Raw genomic sequence first — 23,562 nt, forward strand, 5'->3', positions numbered from 1 at the left:
CTCTTCTAGCTTGCTTCTTCTGCAGTTTGTGATGATAGAGCCTTCTGACAGCCACTGCCTGTGGATGTGCTTGGCCTGGGAACTTGACAACTAGTTATTGGCTTCAGCAATGGCTTCAAAATAGCCATGATCTCAGCAAACGTGGGTCTCAATTTTGGATCTCTAAAATGTTAAATTGGATCTTTTGTCAGGAACGCAAATATGAGTTTTGAGTATACTCGATACACTGTAACAACCATGATAAACACAAAAATAGAATTCCGACCCACCACTACTAATTCATAAGAGAATTTAACCTCTTATGATCTTTCTAATTGGCACTATCATTATCTACTTGGGTAACAGTTTATACTCAAGTTCTTTTTAAAGAGAGCAAAGGGATCATTCCTTGTCCACACTCGGTAGGAATGAATTGGACAAGGAAGATAGTTCTTTTGGAGAAAAGAAGATAAGAAGACAAGCCTTAACCAATTGGTTGCAAGAAGTGGTAGTAGTTTATACATGGTATTAACAGTTGAAATTCAATCATTCGCGATGAAACACGAAAGGTAGCCAGACATTGATTATGTGGATATGAATAGCAAAATTAATAGCAACAGAAAAGCAATATTACTTGTACATACATTTTTTAGAGAAAAGCAATATTACTTGTACATACATTTTTTAGATAGTAGTCGAAAGTTGCAACAGCTTGCATCAGTCTTTTGAACAATCTGCAAGCATTGAACAAATAAATATTCATCAACCTATATATATATTCATATTCTTAATTGGTAAAACAGAGGATTGTTTTCTATACCAATTTTTGTATTTATATGTATGTGAAAACATCCTTAACAATCATTTTCATAACCCAATGTCATGTAATCGATGATCTGATAAGAAGCAAATCCATAAATGAAAAAAAATTTCCTTAGCAGTTGTCATACTGCTGATCTTGACAAAATCAGAGGAACAATATCTAGTTATGTATCTATTTTGGAGCCCGATCATTTGTCAAGTTCAGCAATTTTCCAATATTTGAAAATTAAAAATTGCATGTTCGAAGACCTTCTCTCTTTGCTTGGAGATATAGAAATCTTGACAAGCACTTGTTATGTCATTATGCAAATGCAACCAGAACAAAAAAACCACAAGAAGAATAGTTAGACAGTACATTCAACATACCAATCAGAATCGCAGCATGCAATAGGAGTGGTGGATCTCTCCAATGCCACCATTCAACATTCAAAGGACCTTTGGATCAGAGCCAAAACAAACTTATCTTTGGATTTATTCCTCCATTTCTTTGTCGTAAATGTATTCCTCCGTTTTTGTGTCGTAAATGTCTACGCCATTAATTCAAACACAAGGGATGTCAGCAATCTTGCGCCACTCTCCTCTATGATCTTTCTTGCAGCGTTGTTCCAGCAGAGGACATCCACTGATTGCAAGTTTCTGTAGTGAGGGAGGTAGGCCATACTTTGGTAAGGACATCAACTTTTGGCAATTAGAGATATCAAGCTCTAGGAGTGAGGGAGGCAGGCCATCCTCTGGAAAACTCGTTAGCTTCTTGCATTCAAAGATCCACAATGTTTTAAGAGAGGTGAGTTTTCTTAAGCCCTCGGAAGACAGGCATTCCAAATTCAAGAAATCTGAAATGCGGAGACTTGTTAGAGAGGCAGGCAACGCCATATCTGGAAAGGACACCAGATGTTGACATCCACCAATTTCAAGATGATTTAGGTAAGTGAGGTTGTCCAACCCCCAATCGAATAAGGCTTCAGTGATTTTAAGATAAGCGATCGAAAGTGTTGTTAGGTTTGTGGGAAAACCTTCTTTAGAAAATGATAAAATTCTCGGACAATTCCGTATTTCCAAATCTCGAAGAGAGGTGAGGCTGTGTATGCCATTCTGCAGTCCCTGCATTTTCTCACAATTAAATATATAAAGGTGTCTCAGGTTGGAAGGGAGCAACTCTCCACCATTCAAGAATTGAAGATTTTCACAGCTGGAGATGTTGATACTTGTCAGAAACGAGTTATGATGAAAACTCTTAGCTACTGACTCCAGCTTCGAACAACTGTAAATATCGAGGCATTGAAGTGTGGTGGGTAACTCTCCACTTGATGTTAAGAATTCAAGGGATGGACAATTGCTAATGTACAAGACCTCAAGAAGAGATGAGATGCCATAGCTGCAATGACTGTTGTTTGTATCATTATCATCATCCTCTAACAAATTCCTCATACTCTTGCAGTCGCTTATATATAGCTTCTTTAAAGCTGGAGGCAGATGGCTTCTGGAAAAATGCGTTAGCGAATCACATTTCTTTATTTCAATAAACTGAAGACACATGTTGTTGTACATCAACGCCTTGGGTAATGATTTCAAGGTTATGCAATCACGGATAGTAAAAGATGTGATTCTGAGTTGGAGACGCTCTTGATCAACTTCTTCTGCCACCAAAGAGACTAGTTTGGGACAATTATAAATGTCGAGAGAATGCAAAAATGGGAGATATGGCAATGATCCCACCTTGTCTGACCACAAAGTCGTCAGCTCCTCACAGCTTTCAATACTTAAATTTTCTAACTCTGCCAATCCTTCCATTTCAACCACTTGATCTGAAATTGCTGAAAGTGAAGTGTATAATGTTATTGATTTAAATGTAACCTTACTTTCACACACCACCCCTTCGAATTCCCCAATATTAAATTTGCATTTATCTGGAAAGCATGAAATTGAGACCGCCAACTGCGCACAATCAATTATCTCAACTCTGTTTAGTAAAGGAAGGTTGTTTGGTAACTTCCCTAATAGTTTCGGACAGAGACAAAGGGAAAGCTTACATAGATTTGGGAGTACTTCACAAGGACTCCAATTCTCCCACTCCTCCATGTCATAGAAATGCAAAGTCTCTAAATTACCGCCACAAAATTCAGAACCAACACTCTTCACGTTAGCCATGCCCTTGATCCAAAGATTTTTGAGTGACGGCAAATATTGCCCCAGTGGAGGTAATGATGTGCACTTGTAACAATTTTCTAATCTCAAGGACACCATATGAGGAAATGTAGATGTTAACCAATTAGGAAATTTTGTACCACCATAGTTAATTATAACCAGCTCCATCAAAGCGTCATGAGGCCATAGCCCATTTAGTACCTATAGTTCACTTGTTCTGTCTTTTGACTCATCAATGTATTCACTACATTTCAACCACAACTCACTAATCTTCATCTTTCTAATCAATTCAGCATCCTTTGCATCATTCGGATCAATCACATTCTCTAATCTTGAAATGCAGAGTGTCCCTCGAAGATGCTTCAAAGGTCCAAGCTCCTTTATTCCTGAGCAATTGTCTTTTCCCAGAACTAGATTAGACAATGTTTGAAGACAAGTTAGTTTACCTATTTGCATAGGGGTTTTGCTACACAACCTCCACCACACTCCACACTCCACCATTTTTTTAATTTTTGAAATTTTTAATATTTTTTTTAAATTTTTTTTTTGAGTTTATTTTTTAAAAATTATTTTAAATTTTCTATTTATTATTCATATAATAAATATTTAATAAAAGAAAAAAATAATAAAAATTAAAAATAATGTGGAGTGTGGAGTGTTAGGAGGTTGAGAAGATTTATTCTTTGCATAGGCATTCCTTCCAAACTATCTGCACCTTCAATGTTGAGGTGGCGCAGGTTGACCAAGTTTCGAAACATTAAAGGTAATTTCTTTAGACGAATACAGTTCTCCAACAACAATGTTTGTAAGTTGTAAAGACTAGTTATTGATTCTGGCAGGAGTCTTATTCGAGTTTCTGAAAGGTTAAGGTACCGCAGATGCTTCAAATCACCAATAGAATCTGGTAGCTCTATTTTGCAGTATCCGTTGAAAGATAACTCTCTTAAACAATATAATGTTGGAACCAATTCAAAAGGAACATGATGAGCCAAATAGCAATAACCTGGATCTGGTAGCATGAGAGGTAAGAATGTACGTAAACTTGTGAATTTTGAAAAACCTCAAACTTTTTAGTTACATCAAATTTGCTTCCCAAATAAGATGAATGGCGTGCCTTTATAGGAATATTCTCATGCATATTACCTCCAACCCCGTCTTCCATTCTAAAGCATGTATCGCTTGCAACCGACTGAGCCAAATCATTGATGAGGTCATGCATCACAAATTGTGATTCATTAATACGTGACTGTTGGAAAAATGACCTTGACAACAGACTGCGAAAATATTCGAAACCCAAATCTTCCATTTCCTCTTCATCTTGTAGGGGTTGAATCAAACCTTCTGCCATCCATAATAGAACCACCTCCTTCTCCTCAAATTCATAGTCCTTTGGTAGTATTGAACAGTAAGCAAAGCACCTCTTCAAATGTGAAGGTAGATGGTGATAACTTAACATAAGAGCAGGAACAATTCCACTTTCTTCCACTGAAATATCCCATATCTTATTCTTCAAAACTTTTTCCCACTCATTGCGGTCTTCATTTTTACTGCGCAAGACTCCTCCCATAGTTTTTACAGCCAATGGTAAGCCTTTACACCTTCTAACGAGTTCCTCACCAATATCTTTAAGGTTTGGATGCGCACTAAAGTCTTTTGCATCCAATGCATGTTGGGTAAATATGGACAAACAAGCTTCATTTGACAACTCCCCCAATTGAAAAGGCTCAACTTCCTTGTTTCGCATTAGTGACGAGACTTTCTGGATACGAGTTGTGACAATAATGCTACTTCTTGGAGCCCCTGCTTCAAAAGGAGCACGTAGAAGAGTCCAATCATTGTAGTTCTCATTCCAAACATCATCAAGAATTACTAAAAACCTTTTTCCAAGTAGTTTCTCCTTCAGTTTGACTTGCAACAAATTTAGATCTTTGTCATCACAATTTTCCGAGGTCAAAGACTGTAAAATTGTTTTTGTAACTGCAGCAACATCAAAATCTTCTGAAACACAAGCCCATGCTTTCAGTTCAAAAAAGCTCTCAACTTTTTTATGATTGTATACCATTTGGGCCAATGTTGTCTTTCCGATGCCCCCCATGCCAATGATAGGAATCACATTGGGTACTTTATTCATAGCATCACTATGCTTTTCACTGACCAATAATTGTAGTATAGCTCTTGTGACTTCCTCCCTACCGTATATGTGACCTTTGGTCACCACGGAAGTTGAGGGTGGTCTCTCTCTTCTTTTGTTTGGCCTCAGACTAACATTTTCCTTCAAATTAAGTTGATCTTTTTGTGTCATGAGATCATTAAATCTTGTATTTATTTTCTCTATCTTTGACTCCAACCTAAACTTGATCTTAACAGCACTTGGAGTTAAACAAGTAAAACAAGCAGGGACGAGATTTTGTACCATACTAGCGCTAGCCTGACTTTCACAGGCCATCAACTTGCGTTGCAAAGCTTCTGTGGTGAACTCATCCAGTATATCTTCCACGTCGTATGCCAAGTCTCTGAGATCATCAAGCCAAGCTTTCACCGTCTTTTTAGCCTATTGCTTCTCCTCTGCATCATCAAGCACCTCTCGAATTCTTTCCATGGTTTCACGCCACTTGTCTAGCTGTTTTCGAAGTCCCTCTCGATGAGCAAATTTCAGCAACTCTGGAGAAGCCACTCGATCAAACAACACTTCAAGGAATGCAGAAAGAAGGAGCTCTGCCATTGCTTTCTTCTGAGAGGAAGCGAATAAAAGGAGAAAGTATGCAAATTAAGAAACACTGTTTTAGCCCTCTTTTTGTTTTCGTGAGAGAGAAAAGAAGGAAGCAAGAGTACTTTTTATTTTCCAAGTGCATGCCATTTGTTCCATTCCTAATTTGTAAAAGATTAATGTGCTCCGTGAATTCTACAAAAGTGCTTGAGGATTTTATTTTAGGAACTAAATAAAAGATTTTATTTTATTTTAAGATTTTGTGAGAGAAAAGATGGAAGCAAGATTATAGCAGAGATTTACTATGCATCAACAACTATTCACTCTCACATTCCACACCTATAGCTTTTTCATAAGGTGTGTGTGTGTTTTATAGGGTATGAGAATGTTTTTCATGGAATGTGGGGTGTGGGTAGTGAAAAGTGCCTGAAGAGAATAATTTTTCATAGTGAGAATCCCAATTTTTGTTGTAATAGGAACGTGGTTGGCTTCTTTCTCATGTGTATATATGCTTTTTTCTCTTTCTGTGACGATTCTTCTTTTATTTGGCGGTTCAGTCACATGGTGGAACGTACCACAAATTCATTAATCAACGTCGTACCGATATTTGTTCTTCTTTTATTTCAACCAACTGATACTTTAAGAATTATGAAAACAAAAAATGGCAATGGATATTAAAGCATATATAAAGGTATGGATTTATTCCTCATCTCACTATGCCATAGTGATTAGGGCATCTACTTTTATATTGGAAAAATGATATTTACAGTCATAAAATGTGCAGGTGCCATACATATCTTTTGAAAAAAATAAATAAATATGGGATCTACAAAAAAAAAATTAAGTTCTTATTGGTAGACTTCACTATTTTTTAAAAGGAGTGCGCAACACTTATACAACCTATAATTCTATCTAACATTGCTCTTTATATTATGGAATGGAGAATATAATGGTGTGAAAAAGGACATGTCTAATTTACCAATTGCAGGCCACTCATCTAATGGAGTTACGATCAAGACCAACTCAAAGCTTCAAATGCAACTCTTTCTTACTTGGAAACTATATATGTTAATTTCGTGAATAAGAATATATATATATAAAGTAAAATATAGTTTATCGTCTAAACTAAAAATATTATTCTTTATCTTTTTATCCACAGTCATATATAACGATACATCGTACTTTTAAGTGGCTATACATATCAACCACTTATATATATATATGATCGGCCTGTCAGAGCCTACTTCAATTCATCTTATCTCATCATTACAACTTTCTCAAAGTCACACACAAAATATTATAAACAATTCAACTTTTATTTTTACTATTCACAAATCATCTCAACTTATCTCTGAAACCAAACCACTTCTAGTGTAACAAAATTTAGGATGAGGATTATCCTTTCTATCAATTATTCATGAGTCATTGATTTTTAAATATCATAAAAATACAAATATGGTAAATGCTACCTCAAAAAATTCAATAACATATGTATGAGTTACAATAGTGTCAATTTCTTTAACCTGACAAGAGTTGTTTAGATCATAATATAATAAAAGATCATAGTTCTACGTACTATGCTGCCCAGCATGTACCGTTGTAATTATTTTGAGCACATCATTTTTTCTTTTAATTTGCCAATCGATACTTGTAATTATTTTCCAGCACATCATTGAAGAAGCTTCCATTCTTCCACTTTTTAATGATGTATTTTTTGGATTAGTTTCGATTATTTCTAAAACGGTAGTAGACTTTTTAACTAATTGGAGAGGATTATATGACTATCCATAAATATATACTTCAAAAGGAGGAAAAGGAAGCATTAAAATTTGGACGATCCCGGAAGGACAATGGACGTACGAGCTTACTATTTTATTTCTCAATTCATGCATTGATTCTTTGAGCCGCTAGCCATTCATTTATAGTAATTTTTCTTATTTCACTCAAAAACCTAATTATTGTCTCTGGTAATACTTAATTTATTTTAATCTAATACTCACTCGCTTTCTCTACTCACTATTCTTTTTTCTCTTACAAGTAGTACTGTTCACTCCGACGAAGTTAAAGTCAAAGTCGGAGTTTGGATTCGAACTTCGACAAAGTCAGTCAGATTTAGGAAAATCCGACTCCGACTAAGTCGGTACTCACCCCTAATAGTCAGGAAAGTTACTATAACCACCTCTAAGGGCAGGTTTGGGGGGTGGGATGAGACACAAAATTCTCATCTCATCTCATCTCATCATTACACATTTTTCAAATTCTCATATAAAATATAATAAACAATTCAACTTTTTTAAATCTCAATTCAACTTTTTCATATCCCAATACAATAATAATACTAAAACATAATATTTTAAACACTAAAACAAAATACAAAATTATCATCTCACCCCAAACCTACCCTAAATGATACAGCTTTAACCATATCAAAAACTCATTTGTAGGGAAGGAATCGAAAAGAAGAATATTATAATTAGGGGAGGTGGAAAAGCATACACAATGAATAAAGGGCTCCCAAGTACGGAGGAAATCAATGGAAAAGGAATATATGGTGAAAGTTTCCATTTCACTAATGTATAGCATCTTTATCACCAATATATTCTAATACTCACCCGCTTTCTCTTCTCATTTTTCTTTTTTCTCTTCTTAGTTGTAGTGCTCACCAGACTCTAGAATACAGTTTTGCTGCACAGCTCGAAAAGTAACATGAATTCTAAACAAATAGTTCCGAGCTGAATATATACCCCCTTTTTTTTTACCCGAATCAAATTTGAAGAAATCGGATTTTTCGACCCGACCTATTTTCTTAAAAATACTTTTGATTTTTTTAAAATATAATTCTAGATCGGTATGCTAGAAAATTCTGGAGGTAATTGTCTGTTTGTTGTGTGTACGTACTTTTAATTAAGTTGCAGTTATTGGGTTGGGTTTGTATATCCCATGTATCTCTGTATTTGGCCAAAAAATCGAATTTGGAGATTCCCTGGATGCAGGGAAAATGTAATATCCACAATGAATATGATAATACTGACTCACATATATTTACATTTTAGGCAAAAAACAACCAAAGGTACGCAAACACCAAATATATCTGGTAAAAAATTTAATTAATCTCCCAAATCATCAATATTATTTGTGATGGGTAGTCAGTAGGGTTGAGCAAAAATCTGAAAATCCGGCTTTGAATTCGGAGTCGGATTTTTATTTTTATTTTTTTTCAGTAGGAGTCGGAGTCGGAGGTGTCTCTAGACGGACTCTGTCTCCGACTCTAAATCTGACTCTGATATGGTACAGATATTATAAAAATATGTATTTATCTATACATTTATCATATATACTAGTATACTTATATAATTATATAACTAGAATTTATATAGTTAAATAAAATAATATACTAATATGAGCTAATTATTATAAAATAGTATATTTATACTATAATATAAATAGACTAATGATAGTTTAGTGTATGTAAACATCATAGTATTACTACCATGCATAATGATCAAGTATATAAATAAATTAGACACTAGTCCTAGTATAATAAATTAATAACACATATACTAATAATTTGCTAAAGTATAATAATATGTCGGTTGGTAAAAGGAAGATGTAGCATATGGTACCTTGAAGATTATTGGGACAGGATACAAGACATTCTATCTAAATTGGAAATTAAGATTATGCATGTCTTTAGAGAAGGTAATGCAGGGGTGGGTTTTCTAGCTCGTTGGGCTTTGGATAAAAAATCTGGAGCATGGGCGAACTTCAATGATGTTCCTTACAATCTGAAAGGGATATTAAAAGTTGACAAAATGGGCCATTATGCCCTCAGAAGGTAGTGTCCTGTGTTGGTTTTTGGTTATAGAGTATAAGGTCCTTTTTACACTTGGGTTTTGGATGTTCCTTGTAGCCCTCCAAGTGTTTGGTTGTTCCACGATTTTTCTCCGCCATACATGAGGGTTCTTTGAATACAATTCCGGAGGAGTCACTCTTGGACATGTGGTCCCAACCTCTTTATAAAAAATAATAAGAATAAGAATAATAATATTAATATTAATATGTTGGTCCTCACCTCTAGTAGTCATGAAAGTTAGGGGAATCCGATTTAGGGGAATCCGACTTCGACTAAGTTGATGCTCATCCCTAGTAGTCAAGAAAGTTACTATAATCCTCTTTAAATGATACCCGCTTTAACCGGATTGAAAACACATTTGTAGGAAAGGAATCGAAAAGAAGAATATAATTAAGTTGAGGTGGAAAAGCATACGCAATGAATAAAGGGCTCCCAAGTATGGAGGAAATCAATGGAAAAGGAATATATGGTGAAAGCTTTCCATTTCACTAATATGTAGCATCTTTATCACTTTGAAATTGATCTCCTGCTACACATCTCTCTGGTCCATGCATGGGTACGTCATACTTATTTCTCATCCCTCCAATTCTTTCTATCAAATTTCAAGAATCTGATGCGCAAATGTAAAATCACCAATACGCACATCATTATTCTTCAATATCAAATTGGCATAATATCAAATTAGCAGCCCTTGAAATGGAACCCAGGGCAGGCATGTCTGGAGCCCATATATTTCCACTTCATGTAGCGCAGTTTCTTCTGTCATTCTGCAAGTATTAAAAGCATCATCCGAAAGATATATACACTTATCAGAAACTAAAATAATAGGTAATTCCAATCCCACAAACAGACCAACAACTAGCTAGCCAAAACTTCATGAAAAACAAAACATAATCATAAATTGAGATATGCAACTTACAGTTGTGCAGGTGTGGCATCTGTGCAAGTTAAACATATTTTCAGAAGGTAAAATAAAAATTGCTAGAATTTCAATATATATCATGACTACAAACCCCAAGAAGTTACAACACCTCGTATTCTTAACCTTTTATATTCAAAACATTATTGAAAGTTCATCTCTACATGAAGAAAAAAAAAAACTATGTTCAAAATATAATTATTAAAAAACTACATGAAAACATAGGATATTTTAAAATCAGTCTTACAATTTTTGAACTTCTAGCTTTCGTCATCTTCCATAAGGTCTTCATAGTCAAAATTAATGGATTGAGCTTTCAACCAATTTTGTGTGCAATTAAGAGCTTCAACTATTTTTGGGACTAAGGAGTTTCGAAATGAATCTAATACACACCCCTAATGCGAATGCGGACTCAGAAGTAATAGCAGAAATGGGAATCACCAAGACATCTCGTGCTATATAGGCAATGATTGGAAACTTGCTTGAGTTCACATTCCACCACATTAAAATATCAAAGTCAGGTGTCAATCCTTCAAGGCTTCCCACGAAATACTTATTGAATTCTGATTCTGACTCTACAATACCTTTTGATACTTGATATTGCTTATACCTACTGGTAGAGATCGTCATTATCATCATAAGAAGTGTTACTTTGGGTCTCAGTAACACTTGATTGGCCCTACTTGAATATTGCTTATATAACCACTCGATGATTCTCCTTAATCGTGTAACAAGCTCGATCGGACACTTGCTTGGGGCTAAGAAAATCAATAAACCAAAACTCCAAAACTTCCAACTGGGAGCGTGGGTCAAGCATAGCTGCCATAAATAAGATTTTGTTCACTTTCTTAAAATCCCACAAATATTTTTCATATTTCATTATCATCTTCCCTAACATAGTTGCCAATTTCTTATGAAAACTTTTAGAAAATTTGTTCGAATGGCTATTTAGTGTAGCAATTTCTTTAACAAACAAATTTGAAGTTCCATAAGTTGAATCTGAAATCCATAAGGTGACATGAAAGAAAATCTTCAAAAACTGTACGAAGGCCTCTATGGTTTCCCAATCCTTGGATTTCGGTTCCCCTCCTCCAACCTCCAATAAATGTGGTACATTGATTGTCTTCATCTTACATCAGGCCAAACACCACACGATACTTTAGAGCCACACTCAATATAAGAGGTGTGAAGTTCCACTAGGTTGGAACATCAAGAGAAATCAACCCACCACGCAAGATATTTTGCTTGTTTACACATAACTTAAACTTGTCGAGTCTTGCAAGGGAAGATTTCACATACTTCACTGCATTTAGAATCTTCATAATCAATTCATCAATTTCTTTCAACCCTTAATTGGCAATGAGTTTTAAAATATGTGCACAACATCTTATGTGCACAAACTCATTATTTAATTCCATACAATTTCCAACTATGGTTGTTTTTCTTAAATAATCAACGACCATTTTATTGGAAGACGTATTGTCGACAATGATGGTAAATATCTTCTTTATATCCCATTGAAGTATGGATGACTCGATCTCTCCTATTGTCGCCTCTTTATGATAAAAAAAAAAACTTGCATAAATTTTATTATTGTTTTATACAAATTTCAATCATTATCAATAAAATGAGTTTTTATTCACATATAATTAAGATTTTGAATCTGCCTATCACTCCAACAAGAACAATCAGTTTGCCCCATCTATAACTCGGCTGAAGAAATTGCCTATCATATTTTTCTTAACTATCCCTATTCTAGAGTTTTGTGGAGACAATCCCCCTGGCCCCTCGATCTCTCCTGCATTGGCAACCATGACATTAGCACCTGGATCATGTGCATCCTAAATCCTGAAGCCAATCTCCAAATTGATAGAAAAGACACATAAATTTGAACTTTTTGCTATGGTGGCCATGGATAATCTCTGGTTCTACTGAAATCCAGTGGTCCATAACTCCAAAAAAATGACTATCAATCAATTTATAGTGCAAGTGATCAGTCAGTCCTTTAGGGACCACTGCACTGCTTGGGAATGGAAAGATCGGCAACAAAATATTGATTGGATCCCTCCCCACCCAGAGCAAATTTCCATAACTTTTGATGTAGTAGTTAGATTAAGTGGCAGTACATCAATAGCGATAGGCAGGTCGCACAACCAAGAAGTATCTTTCATTGTACCAGCTCACTCAACCAACTGCAATTCGTACCAAGTAAAAGCAATGGCAGCATACATCGAGGTGAAGGAAGCTCAAAGAAACCAATTCAAGAAAATCAGACTTGAAGGTGACTCCCAAATAACAATAACAACATTGAATGACTAAACAAAAAGTCAAGACTGGTTAGCGGAAGGAATAAACCGAGACACAAGACTCATGCTAAACAACTTTGAATCTCAGGAGGCAATCAAAATACATTGAACCCAAAATTGATGCGCGTATGGAATTGCACAATGGGCAACCTCCAATAATGCATTTGGAAGCATACCCCGTATTGAAGTTCTACAATACCTCTTAGATTTTCATAGTGGCAAAGATCCACCACCCACTTGTGTATAATTAAATTGCTTTTATGAAGACTATCTGTATGTAGCGTTTTTATTAATGCATAAGCATGTTTTCTGAGAAAAAAACAAAAATTAAGATTTTGAATCGATGTCCTTAAATTAGTGGTGATGCAAATGTTATAACTAGATATCATGAGCATGTCCCATAACTTGTTCTTTTCTAACATGTAACTTTAAAAAGTCTCACATAATAGTAATATTGCGAGAAGGGATTGGAAATATATATAGACCCAACTATGACTATAAACTCTTTAAACTCTTGACATTCAATCAATCTAAATGGCAACTAATCTAGAATTATCATATTAGCTACAACCAAATAGTTTATACGTTAACCTAGATGTGTTAATGTTTTAAAATCTACTTCAAGATTTTAAAAAACTATTCATACGCTTTAAAAATATATAAAAAATAATAATCTAGCCTGCTACACAAGAAAAAAAAGAACACGAAAATCCAAATGCAATGTCTAGACTATTTAGGTTATTAGTTTGGAAGAAAAAGAGTATTAACTTAAAAGAAAAATTATTTTGAAAATTCCCATTTTTTTTATAGTTGATCCTTTTTTAAAAAAAAAAAAAAAAAAAAAAAAAAAAATCTTGTACAGTAGTATTTCACAATCTAGACCTAAATCTGGCATTATTTAAGATATTAAAAGAATTGGTGTCATTGTGTAGAGAAGTACAGTCTTTCATCTGAGAAAAGGACGACTCTTGGAGAAAAAAAACAGCATAGCAAGATTATAAATAATGAGACTACAATCTGTCCATTTCTAATAAATTATGCTCTTAAAAAAATATGATTTTCAGACTAGAAAATTCATTGGAATGATTAATTATGATCACTAATAAGCTAAATCATCAATTTGTATTAGGGAAGACCTTCTAATCAAGCTTTGACACATCAGCATAAATATTAAAATATATGAAAACTAATAACATCAGGAAACAACCATGATATCTTTTCAATTCCTCAATGTTTTCACCTGTAAATACTTTGTACCCTCCCAAAAAAATGCCAAAGAAACTGCTAAAAGTACTGCTAAAAGAACCACTTGCTTCTCCTCAAATTCATAATCTTTCGAGAGTATAGAACAATAAGCAAAGCACCTCTTTAAATGTGAAGGGAGATTGTGATAGCTTAACATAAGCGCAGGAGCAATTCCACTTCTCTCCTCAGGTATATCCCATATCTTACTATTCAAAACTTTTTCCCACTCACTGCGGTCTTCTTGTTTACTGCGTAAGACTCCTGCAATAGTTTTCACTGCTAAAGGCAAGCCTTTACACCTTCTAACGAGTTCCTCACCAATATCTTTAAGATCTGGATACGCACTGAAGTCTCTTGCATCCAATGCATGTTGGGAAAATATGGACAAGCAAGCATCATTTGATAACAATTCCAATTGAAAAGGCTCAACTTCCTTGTTTCGCATTAGTGATGAGACTCCCTGATTACGAGTTGTGACGATAATACTACTTCCTTGAGCCCCTGCTTCAAAAGGAGCACGCAAAAGAGTCCAATCATTGTAGTTTTTGTTCCAAACATCATCAAGAATTACTAGAAACCTTTTTCCAAGTAGTTTCTCCTTCAATCTGACTTGCAACCAATTTAGATCTTTGCCGTCACAATTTTCCGAGGTCAAAGATTGTAAAATTGTTTTTGTAATTGCAACAACATCAAAATCTTCTGAAACACAAGCCCATGCTTTCAGATCGAAAAAGCTCTCCACTTTTTTATCATTGTATACCAGCTGGGCCAATGTTGTCTTTCCGATACCCCCCATACCAACTATAGGAATCACATTGGGTACTTTATTCAAAGCATCACTATGTTTTTCACAGAACAATAATCGAAGTACAGCCCCTATGACTTCCTCCCTACCATGTATGTGACCTTCGGTCACCACGGAAGTTGAGGGAGGTCTCTCTCTTCTTTTGTTTGGCCTCGGACCAACATTTTCCTTCAAATTAAGTTGATCTTTTTGAGTCACGAGATCATTAAATCTTGTATTTATTTTCTCTATCTTTGACCCCAGCCTAAACTTGATCTTAACAACACTTGGAGTTAAACAAGTACAACAAGCAGGGACGAGATTTCCTACCATACTAGCACTAGCCTGACTTTCACCGGCCATCAACTTGCATTGAAAAGCTTCTGTGGCGAACTCATCCAGTATATCTTCCACGTCGTAGGCCAAGTCTCTAAGATCATCAAGCCAAGCTTTCACTGTCTTTTTAGTCTGTTGCTTCTCCTCTGCATCATCAAGCACCTCTCGAATTCTTTCCATGGTTTCGCCCCACTTGTCCAGCTGTTTGCGGAGTCCCTCTCTGCGAGCAAATTTCAACAACTCAGGAGACGCCAGTTGGTCAAACAACTCTTCAAGGAATGCAGAAAGAAAGAGCTCTACCATTGTTTTCGTTCGAGAAAGGAATAGAATTAAGGAGAAAGTATGCAAATAAAGAAACACTGTTTTAGGCCTTTGTTGTTTTGGTGAGAGAGAAAAGAAGGAAGCAATTAGACTATTTATGCGAATCCCAAGTGCATGGCATTTTTGTATTCGGTTAGGGCCCGCCATTATCATTATCAATCTGAGCTGCTCAATTAATGTTGGGTCCTAGCTAATTTGTAAAAGATTAATGGTCTCCGTAAATTTGTAAAAAGTGCTTAAAGATTTTATTTTAGAAACAAAATAAAAGATTTTATTTTATTTTAAGATTTTGTTTTCGTGAGAGAAAAGAAGGAAGCATGCAAGACCATAGAAAGAATCCCTCTTTTTTTCTTTTTTTTAGGAACGTGGGAGACCTAACTTGCTGGCTTCTTTCTCACGTGTATAAATGCTTTTTCTCTTTATGTGATGGTTCTTATTCTTTTATTTGGTTCATGTGTATATATTCTTTTATAGACGTCACTCTTTTTCAAATTAAGTAGTACGTAGTGCTTGCACAATCTATGATTATATCTAATATGTGTGAAAAAAGACATGACTAATTTACCTATTGCAGCCCACTCATCTAATGGAATTACGATCAAGACCAACTCAAAGCTTCATGAAATGTAACTCTTTCTTACTTGGAAACTATATATGTTAATTTCGTGACTAAGAAAAAAAAAATATATATTTATATATATAAAGTAATATATATATATATATATATTTAAATATCACAAAAATACAAATATGGTAAATTCTAGTTCAAAAAATTCAGTAAGATGTGTATAATAAAGGATAGATCATAATATAACAAAGGATAGTAATTGCACTTATTTCTAAGAGGGTAGTAGACTTTTTTACTAAATGGGGAGGATTATATGACTATCCATAAATATATACTTCAAAAGGAGGAAAAGGAAGCATTAAAATTTGGATGATCCCGAAAGGACAATGGACGTACGAGCTTACTATTTTATTTTTCAATTCATGCATTGATTCTTTGAGCAGCAAGCCATTCATTTATAGTAATTTTTCTTATTTCACTAAAAAACTTAATTATTGTCTCTGAGGCTTTCTCTACTCACTATTATTTTTTCTCTTCCAAGTAGTACTGTTCACAGGCTCTAGAATACATTTTTCTTGCCTGACTACCGATTATATACCCAAATTTCCGACCCGAATCAAATTTCGAAGAAATTGGATTTTCCGGCCCGTTCCCTTTTTTTTTTTTAAATACTTTTGAATTTTTTTGAATGTAAATTCTAGGTCGATATGCTAGAAATATTTGGAGGTAATTGTATGTTTGTTGTGTGTGTGTACGTTTTAATTAAACTGCAGTTATTGGGTTGGTTTTCATGTATATCCTATGTATTTCTATATTCAGCCAAAAATTGAATTAGGAGATTCCGCGGATGGGAAAATGGGATATCCATAATGAATATGATAATACTGACTCACATATATTTACATTTTAGGTAGAAAAAACAACCATAGGTAAACACCTATTAAATATATTTGGTGACAAATTCAATTAATCTGCCAAATCATCGATATTATTTGTGATGGGTAGTCAGGAAAGTAACTATAACCACCTTTCAATGGATTGAAAACACATTTGAAGGGAAGGAATCGAAAAGAAGAATATTAAGGGAGGTGGAAAAGCATACGCAATGAATAAACTTCCCAAGTATGCACTTCAGCAGATCGAGGACAATTGAAATCAATGGAAAAGGAATATATGGTGAAAGCTACACTATTCTCTGGTCCATACTTATTTCTCATCCCTCCAATTCTTTCTTTCAAATTTCGAGAATCTGATGCGCAAATGTAAAATCACCAATATGTCCATCATTATTCTTTAAAATCCTTATAGCTTTCGGCATCTTCCATAAAGTCTTGGGAATCATCATTAATGGAATGAGCTTTTAACAAATTTTGTGCTCAAATAAGAGCTTCACTTGTTTTTGGGGCTAAGAAGGTTCAAAATTAATCTAACACACTACCCCCCAATGTGAATGTCAACTCTGAAGTAACAACAGAGATGATAATAGCCAAGAAATCCCATCCTATATTGGCAAGGATTGGAAATTTGCTTAAATTCACCTTCTACCACATTAAAATATCAAATTTGGGTGTCAATCCTTCAAGGCTCCACGCGAAATACTTATCCAATTTTGATTTGGTCTCTACATACCTTTTAATGCTTGATATTATCAATACCAATTGGTAGAGATCATCCCCATCATCATAAAAAGTGTTGCTTTGGGTCTCATTAACACTTGATTGGCTCCTACTTGAATATTACTTATACAACCAATCAATGATTCCCCTTACTCGTGCAACAAGCTCGAACGCTCGCTTGGGGCCAAGAAAATCAATAAACCAAAACTCCAAAACTTCCAACTTGGAGTGCGGGTCAAGCATAGCTACCATAAACAAGATATTGTTCACTTTCTTAAAATACCACCAATATCTGTCATATTTCATTAACATCTTTCCTAACATAGTTGTCAACTTCTTATGAACACATTTGGAAAATTTGTTCAAATAGCTATATAGTGTAGCAATTTCTTTAATTAACAAATTTGAAGTTCCATGAGTTGAGTCTGAACTCCATAAGGTAACATCAAAGAAAATCTTCAAAAATTGTATGAAGGCGTCTATGGTTTCCCAATCCTTGGGTTTTGGTTCCCCTCCTCCAACCTCCAATAAATGTTGTACAAATTGATTGTATCATGTCAAACGCCACACAATACTTTAGAGCCACACTCAACATAAGAGATGTGGAATTCCACAAGGTTGAAACATCAAGACAAGGCAGCCCACCACCCAAGATATTTTGATTGTCTTCATCATGTCGAGTCTTGCAGGGGAAGATTTCATAATGTTCACAATTCGTCAATTTCTTTCAACCTTTCATTGACAATGATTATCTAATTTCATACAATTTCCAACGATGACCCTTTTCCTTTAATAATCAAGGGTCATTTTATTGAAAGATGCATTGTCGACAATAATGGTAAATATCTTCTTTATACCCCATTGAAGTATGGATGACTCGATCTCTCCTCCTATTGTCACCCCTTTATGATAAAAAAAACTTGCATAAATTTTGTTATTGTTTTATACAAGTCCAATTATTATCAATAAAATGAGCTTTTATGCATATATAATTAAGAGTTTGAATTGATGTCCATAAATTAGTGGTGATACAAATTATGTTATAACTAGATGTCATGAACATATCCTTAACTTGTTCTTTTCTAACATGCAAACAATCTTGCATAATAGTAATGCCTGAAGGGATTGGAAAATCCAGGTTCAACTATGGCCATAATCTCTTTCAACTCTTGACATTCAATAAATCTAAATGGAAACTCATCTAAAAACTATTCATGTACTTTAGAAATCTAAAAAAAATAACAATATGGCCTACCACACATGAAAAAAAAAAAAAAACGAATGCAATGGCTAGTCTATTTTTTTATTAGTTTGGAAGAAAAAGAGTATATAACTTGATCAAAGAAAAATTCTTTTGAAAAAAGTAGGACTGGTCTGAAAATTCTCTTTTTTTTTTTTTTTATAGTTGATCCTTTTTTCTTTTTTTTTTAACAATAGTTTGACATTCTAGACCTATATATAGGATTATTTAAGATATTAAAAAAATTGGCTCATTAAGTCACTGTTTAGAGAAGCACAGTCTTTCATCTGAGAAAAGGACGACTCTTGGAAAAATAAACAGCATATTAGGTAGCAAGACTATTAATAATGAGACTACACAATCTATCAACTTCTAAAAAATTATGCTCTTAAAAAAATATATTTTTCGGATGAGAAAATTCATTGGAATGATTAATTATGATCACTAATACACAACTTTTAAAGCAACCGAAATTAATTAATTGCTTCCGAATAAGCTAAATCATCAATTTGTATTAGGGAAGACTTTCTAATCAAGCTTTCACATGTAAATACTCTATACCCTCCAAAAACAATGCCAAAGGAACAACTAAAAGTACTTTCTTTGAAATACATACATATATACACTGATATAGATCATATAGATATTTCCCTCTTCTTATAAACTTCATTTTCTTCTCAAAGTTTTCTTCTTTTCCTTTTGTCTTTCTCTATTAGGAGTAAGAAATCCTTTTTGCAAGATGAAATCATTCTTCCTCTTCCAAAGACTCCATGTCACCACTGCAAACTCAATTAATTGTAAGGTTCAAGTGACTGAGTAGTAGGTGACAAGTGAAATGTGTAATCAAAGATAAAGATAGTGAGAGAAACAATTGAGATAAAAAAAATAAAGATAAAAATAAAAATAACGAGTTTAAATTTACTTCAAGCAACTACTCCCAAGCAATGGCGCCAAAAACTTGATTCACTAAAAAATGAGTAGCTGAAAGGCTGTCCCAAGTATAGGAGGGTGTCGCGTAATAATTAGGAATAAAATTCTTAGGTCGTCTCCTCGTAAAAAGTTGCTTAAAATCAAACTCATGTAAAATGGTAAAAATATTCACAAAGATAATAAAAGTGGTGCTATGTGCAATGAATAGAAGAGTGCAACAAAAAAGAAAAGGGCTCTAGTTGTGGACTAGATCCATATTTTTAGATTTTTGAGTGTAGCAAGGAAAAGTAAAAGACCAAGATGAAAAGCAGTGAAGTAATAGCTAAACTAAACTAAACTCGCTGAAATTAATTAACCTAGAAGCAAATTAATAGACTAATTTAATTAACAGCACATTAAACATTAACTCCGGAACTAGTTAAACACCAAATTATAAAGCAAGCTAACTAATCAAACATTAACCAACTAAGGAGGCAAAACCGAAAATTAAATCTAAGTTACCTCCCTACTAACCAACAAAAATTGCCAAACTAATTGCAAGACTCAAAACTAATAATTAAATCTAGCAAATTGAAGTTAAACAATCAAGAAACTGACTAAGCTAAACAATCTTAATTAACAGAAAATTAATTAGTAAAATTGAAACTAATTAAGCCCTAATTAACCCTTAATCAATCTAATGTCTAATGTAACTAAGAGATTAACAAAACTAAGCCAAGAACTAAGCTAGATTAGAAAATAATTGATGTAATATGAGCTGGAAATTAAAAAGCCCCAAAATCAATATTCTAGGGTTCATCATTGTATTCAAATTACAAACTCCTCAAAATCAACCCATAACCATTGTAATACCTATCTAATGGAAGTTTAAAGGAGCAAGATAAACAACTAACATCAAGTTAAATAAGCAGAAAATAAAATGCCCAAACCAAATGGTTCTAAGCCAAAGATCTAAAAAATACACCATGAACTTCAAGCTAAAATTAAATAAAAAGTTAGGGAATGGAGAGAGCAAGCTAGATGGCTAGAGATGGAGGTGGCAAGCAGTGGAGGAAGGTTGGGGCAGCGGCAATTTGGACCCCTCGAGGAGCTCTTCAAGCTGGTAGCACTGGGACTATACGTGTGTTGCTGCATCAAAACCAAAAGAAAACTTTTTGTCATGTAAGGTTCTTGATCTTTCCCTGCAACTCTACCCAGAAAATAGAATGCAACTAACTAGAAATCACAAAGCTATTGACACCAGAGTATTCCACATGAACAAGATTTCATTATAAACCTTGTAGAGAATTTTTGAGGAATTCTAAGCCTCCAAGAAACTCCAAGAATGATCTACACAAAATAAATCTTCAAGGATCACCACCTCTGCTTATAAACATGTAGAGATGAACCCAAGAGCATCAAAAAACATCGTTTCAATACAAAATAGTAACTAAACAACCAAAACGCACGGCTAATACAGTTTATAACAAAACTCACCGTTTCATTAAAGCCCCTCCTTATGAAAGAATCTACAAAGCGCTCACTCTCTTTTCCCTACAAAACTCATCGTTTTACTAACCCTGTTCTGTTACTTCTTTCCTTTAACAACAACCTAACAACCACCTTTAACAACTACCCAACAACCCCACCTTCTTCAAGGCCTTGCCCACAAGGCACCCGTGACAATATCATAGAATAGTACCCACCAAATGAGGATACAAAGTTCTCAGCTTCGGTAGTAGCTCACAAGAACTATCTTCAATAGAAGCACCTACCCACTTAATCAACACTTCAGTGGAGGCATGATTACCCACCTTCCTCATTCTTCAATCAACATTTTTTTCAGGCTCATGCTGCATATTTCCTTCACTATCTATTGGAGGTAAGGGAGGCAATGGTGAAATCTAATCACCAAGCTTCTTTGTTAAGTAGGAAACACGAAAAATAGGATGGATTTTGGATGAGAAAGGTAAATTCAACTTATACGCAACTGTGCCTATCCTTTCAATAACCTGAAAAGGTCCAAAATATCTAGGGGCCAATTTCATATTATGTCGCTTGGCTACAAATTTTTGCATATAAGGTTGTAGCTTAAGAAAAACCCAATCTCCTACTTCAAAAACTCTTTCAGATCTCCTCCTATCAGCATACATCTTCGTTCTACTCTGGGCCTTCTTTAGGTTGTCTTTCAAAAGTGACAAGACTTCATCTCTGGATCTTAACTGTTGATCCACTACTACATTGGCGGTGGTTCCTGGAACATATGTCAAAAGCCTGGGAGGTTGAATCCCATACAATGCTTGAAATGGTGACATACTTGTTGATGAGTGGACAGCAGTGTCATAGCACCAGTCTACCATAGGCAACCAACTACTCCAATTCCTTGGTGTAGATCCAATGTAAGATCTCCAAGTATCCCTCCACACATTTATTCAAGGCTTCAGCTGGACCATCAGATTGAGGGTGATAAGCTGAGATAAAAGCCAAGTGGTACCTTGCATCTTGAATAATTCCCTCCAAAATAGACTAGTAAACACTACAGCTCGATCAGATACAATTGTCTTAGGTAACCCATGGAGTTTGATATGGGGACCAATGCAGTTGAATCATCTTCCTTGAAAGTGCATAAGCTACCTTATTATCTCTGCCCCTCCTATACTCAACTTGAAAATCATATTCCTTTAGCTTGGAAATCCACTTCTGCTGAGTTTCAGTAGCCTGGTTGGTTTTCATCTTCAAAGTCTAACCCAATAAGGCTATAGGTTAACCTTCTTGCATCAATACAGCCCCTAGCTCCACCCATGATGCATCACACTCTATTGTGAATTCCTTAGAAAAATCTAGTAGCCTCAATACAGGAGGCTGAGCCACAACAATTTTTAAATGTTTAAAGGTCTCATCAACTTCACTAGACCACAAAAAAGATTGCTTCTTCAACAACAAAATTAATGGGGGCAACTATAGAGCCATAGTTTCTTATGAACTTACGATAGTAGCCAGTAAGGCCTAAAAAACCCCCTTAGTGCCTTCACTGTTTTAGGCACAGGCCAATCAAGCATGGATGCAATCTTTGTTTGATCTGCCCTTACTCCACACCCAGAGATAATATGGCCCAAATAATCCACCTTGGCCACCCCAAATCTGCATTTGGATCTTTTTGCAAACAATATATGCTGCTACAAAACAGTTAAAACTGTCCTCAAATGTGTAAGATGCTCAACAAAATCTTGACTATAAACCAGGATATCATCAAAGAAAACTAATACAAATTTTCTGAGATAAGGCTTGAAGACATGATTCATCAATCTTTGGAAAGTGGCAGGTACATTGGTAAGCCCAAATGGCATAACCAAGAACTCATAGTGGTCATGAGTTCTAAATTCTATTATAGCAATATCATCCTCTCTCACCCTTGTTTCATGATAACCAAATCTGAGATCTAGTTTGGAAAAGACTTTTGCACCATAGAGTTCATCAAGTAACTCATCAATAACAGGAATGGGGAATTTGTCTTTGATGGTTTCCTGATTGAGGGCTCGATAATCAATACACATCCTCCAATTTCTATCAGGTTTCTTAACAAGCAAAACATGTGAGGAAAATGGACTTTGACTCAGCCTTATAACACCATTCTTCAACAAATCTTGCACAATCTTTTCAATTTCAGACTTTGAGATTATCGATAGGGCCTTACTGAAACTAGTGTAGTACCATCTTTCAACACAATCTAATGGTCAAAGGTGTAACAGCCCGCTAGAAATTCACTGGTGGAATTTCTATTGACTTTAGGAATCTTGTGAAAATCCCATGAG

The 23,562-nt window shown here is 34.8% G+C and overlaps 4 protein-coding genes across 4 annotated transcripts; all 4 read right to left on the reverse strand.

The window, feature by feature from the left end:
- Positions 1-665: 665 nt before the first annotated feature.
- LOC109014618 (putative disease resistance protein At3g14460) lies at positions 666-3,429 on the reverse strand. The gene is made up of 2 exons (XM_018997123.2): positions 1,168-3,429; positions 666-713 (listed from the first exon to the last, which is right to left on the reverse strand). The coding sequence occupies exon 1, from the start codon at positions 3,112-3,114 to the stop codon at positions 1,342-1,344; it is 1,773 nt and encodes a 590-aa protein (XP_018852668.2). The 5' UTR covers positions 3,115-3,429; the 3' UTR covers positions 666-713; positions 1,168-1,341.
- Positions 3,430-3,643: 214 nt separating this feature from the next.
- Positions 3,644-5,929, reverse strand: LOC109012208 (putative disease resistance RPP13-like protein 1). The gene has a single exon (XM_035686137.1). The coding sequence runs from the start codon at positions 5,390-5,392 to the stop codon at positions 3,890-3,892; it is 1,503 nt and encodes a 500-aa protein (XP_035542030.1). The 5' UTR covers positions 5,393-5,929; the 3' UTR covers positions 3,644-3,889.
- Positions 5,498-11,055, reverse strand: LOC118344687 (zinc finger BED domain-containing protein DAYSLEEPER-like). Its single transcript, XM_035685795.1, has 2 exons — positions 10,819-11,055; positions 5,498-5,677 (listed from the first exon to the last, which is right to left on the reverse strand). Exons 1-2 carry the CDS (start codon positions 11,053-11,055, stop codon positions 5,498-5,500), a joined length of 417 nt encoding a protein of 138 aa, XP_035541688.1.
- A 2,871-nt stretch (positions 11,056-13,926) lies between these two features.
- LOC109012209 (putative disease resistance RPP13-like protein 1) lies at positions 13,927-15,475 on the reverse strand. Its single transcript, XM_035686138.1, has one exon. It carries the CDS (start codon positions 15,397-15,399, stop codon positions 13,951-13,953), a length of 1,449 nt encoding a protein of 482 aa, XP_035542031.1. The 5' UTR covers positions 15,400-15,475; the 3' UTR covers positions 13,927-13,950.
- Between the last annotated feature and the right edge of the window lie 8,087 nt (positions 15,476-23,562).

The sequence above is a fragment of the Juglans regia genome, chromosome 15 (genome assembly GCF_001411555.2).
Source record: "Juglans regia cultivar Chandler chromosome 15, Walnut 2.0, whole genome shotgun sequence".
NCBI classification, from domain to species: Eukaryota; Viridiplantae; Streptophyta; class Magnoliopsida; order Fagales; family Juglandaceae; genus Juglans; species Juglans regia.

Excerpts from the sequence above, each read along its gene's own strand:
- LOC109014618 (XM_018997123.2), bottom strand. The coding sequence starts at position 3,114 with ATGGAGCTGGTTATAATTAACTATGGTGGTACAAAATTTCCTAATTGG.
- LOC109012208 (XM_035686137.1), bottom strand. The coding sequence starts at position 5,392 with ATGGCCTGTGAAAGTCAGGCTAGCGCTAGTATGGTACAAAATCTCGTC.
- LOC118344687 (XM_035685795.1), bottom strand. The coding sequence starts at position 11,055 with ATGACGATCTCTACCAGTAGGTATAAGCAATATCAAGTATCAAAAGGT. Across the intron at positions 5,678-10,818 it reads AGTCCGCATTCGCATTAGGG|AAGAAAGCAATGGCAGAGCT; the intron begins GTGTGTATTAGA and ends GCTTCCTCTCAG.
- LOC109012209 (XM_035686138.1), bottom strand. The coding sequence starts at position 15,399 with ATGGTAGAGCTCTTTCTTTCTGCATTCCTTGAAGAGTTGTTTGACCAA.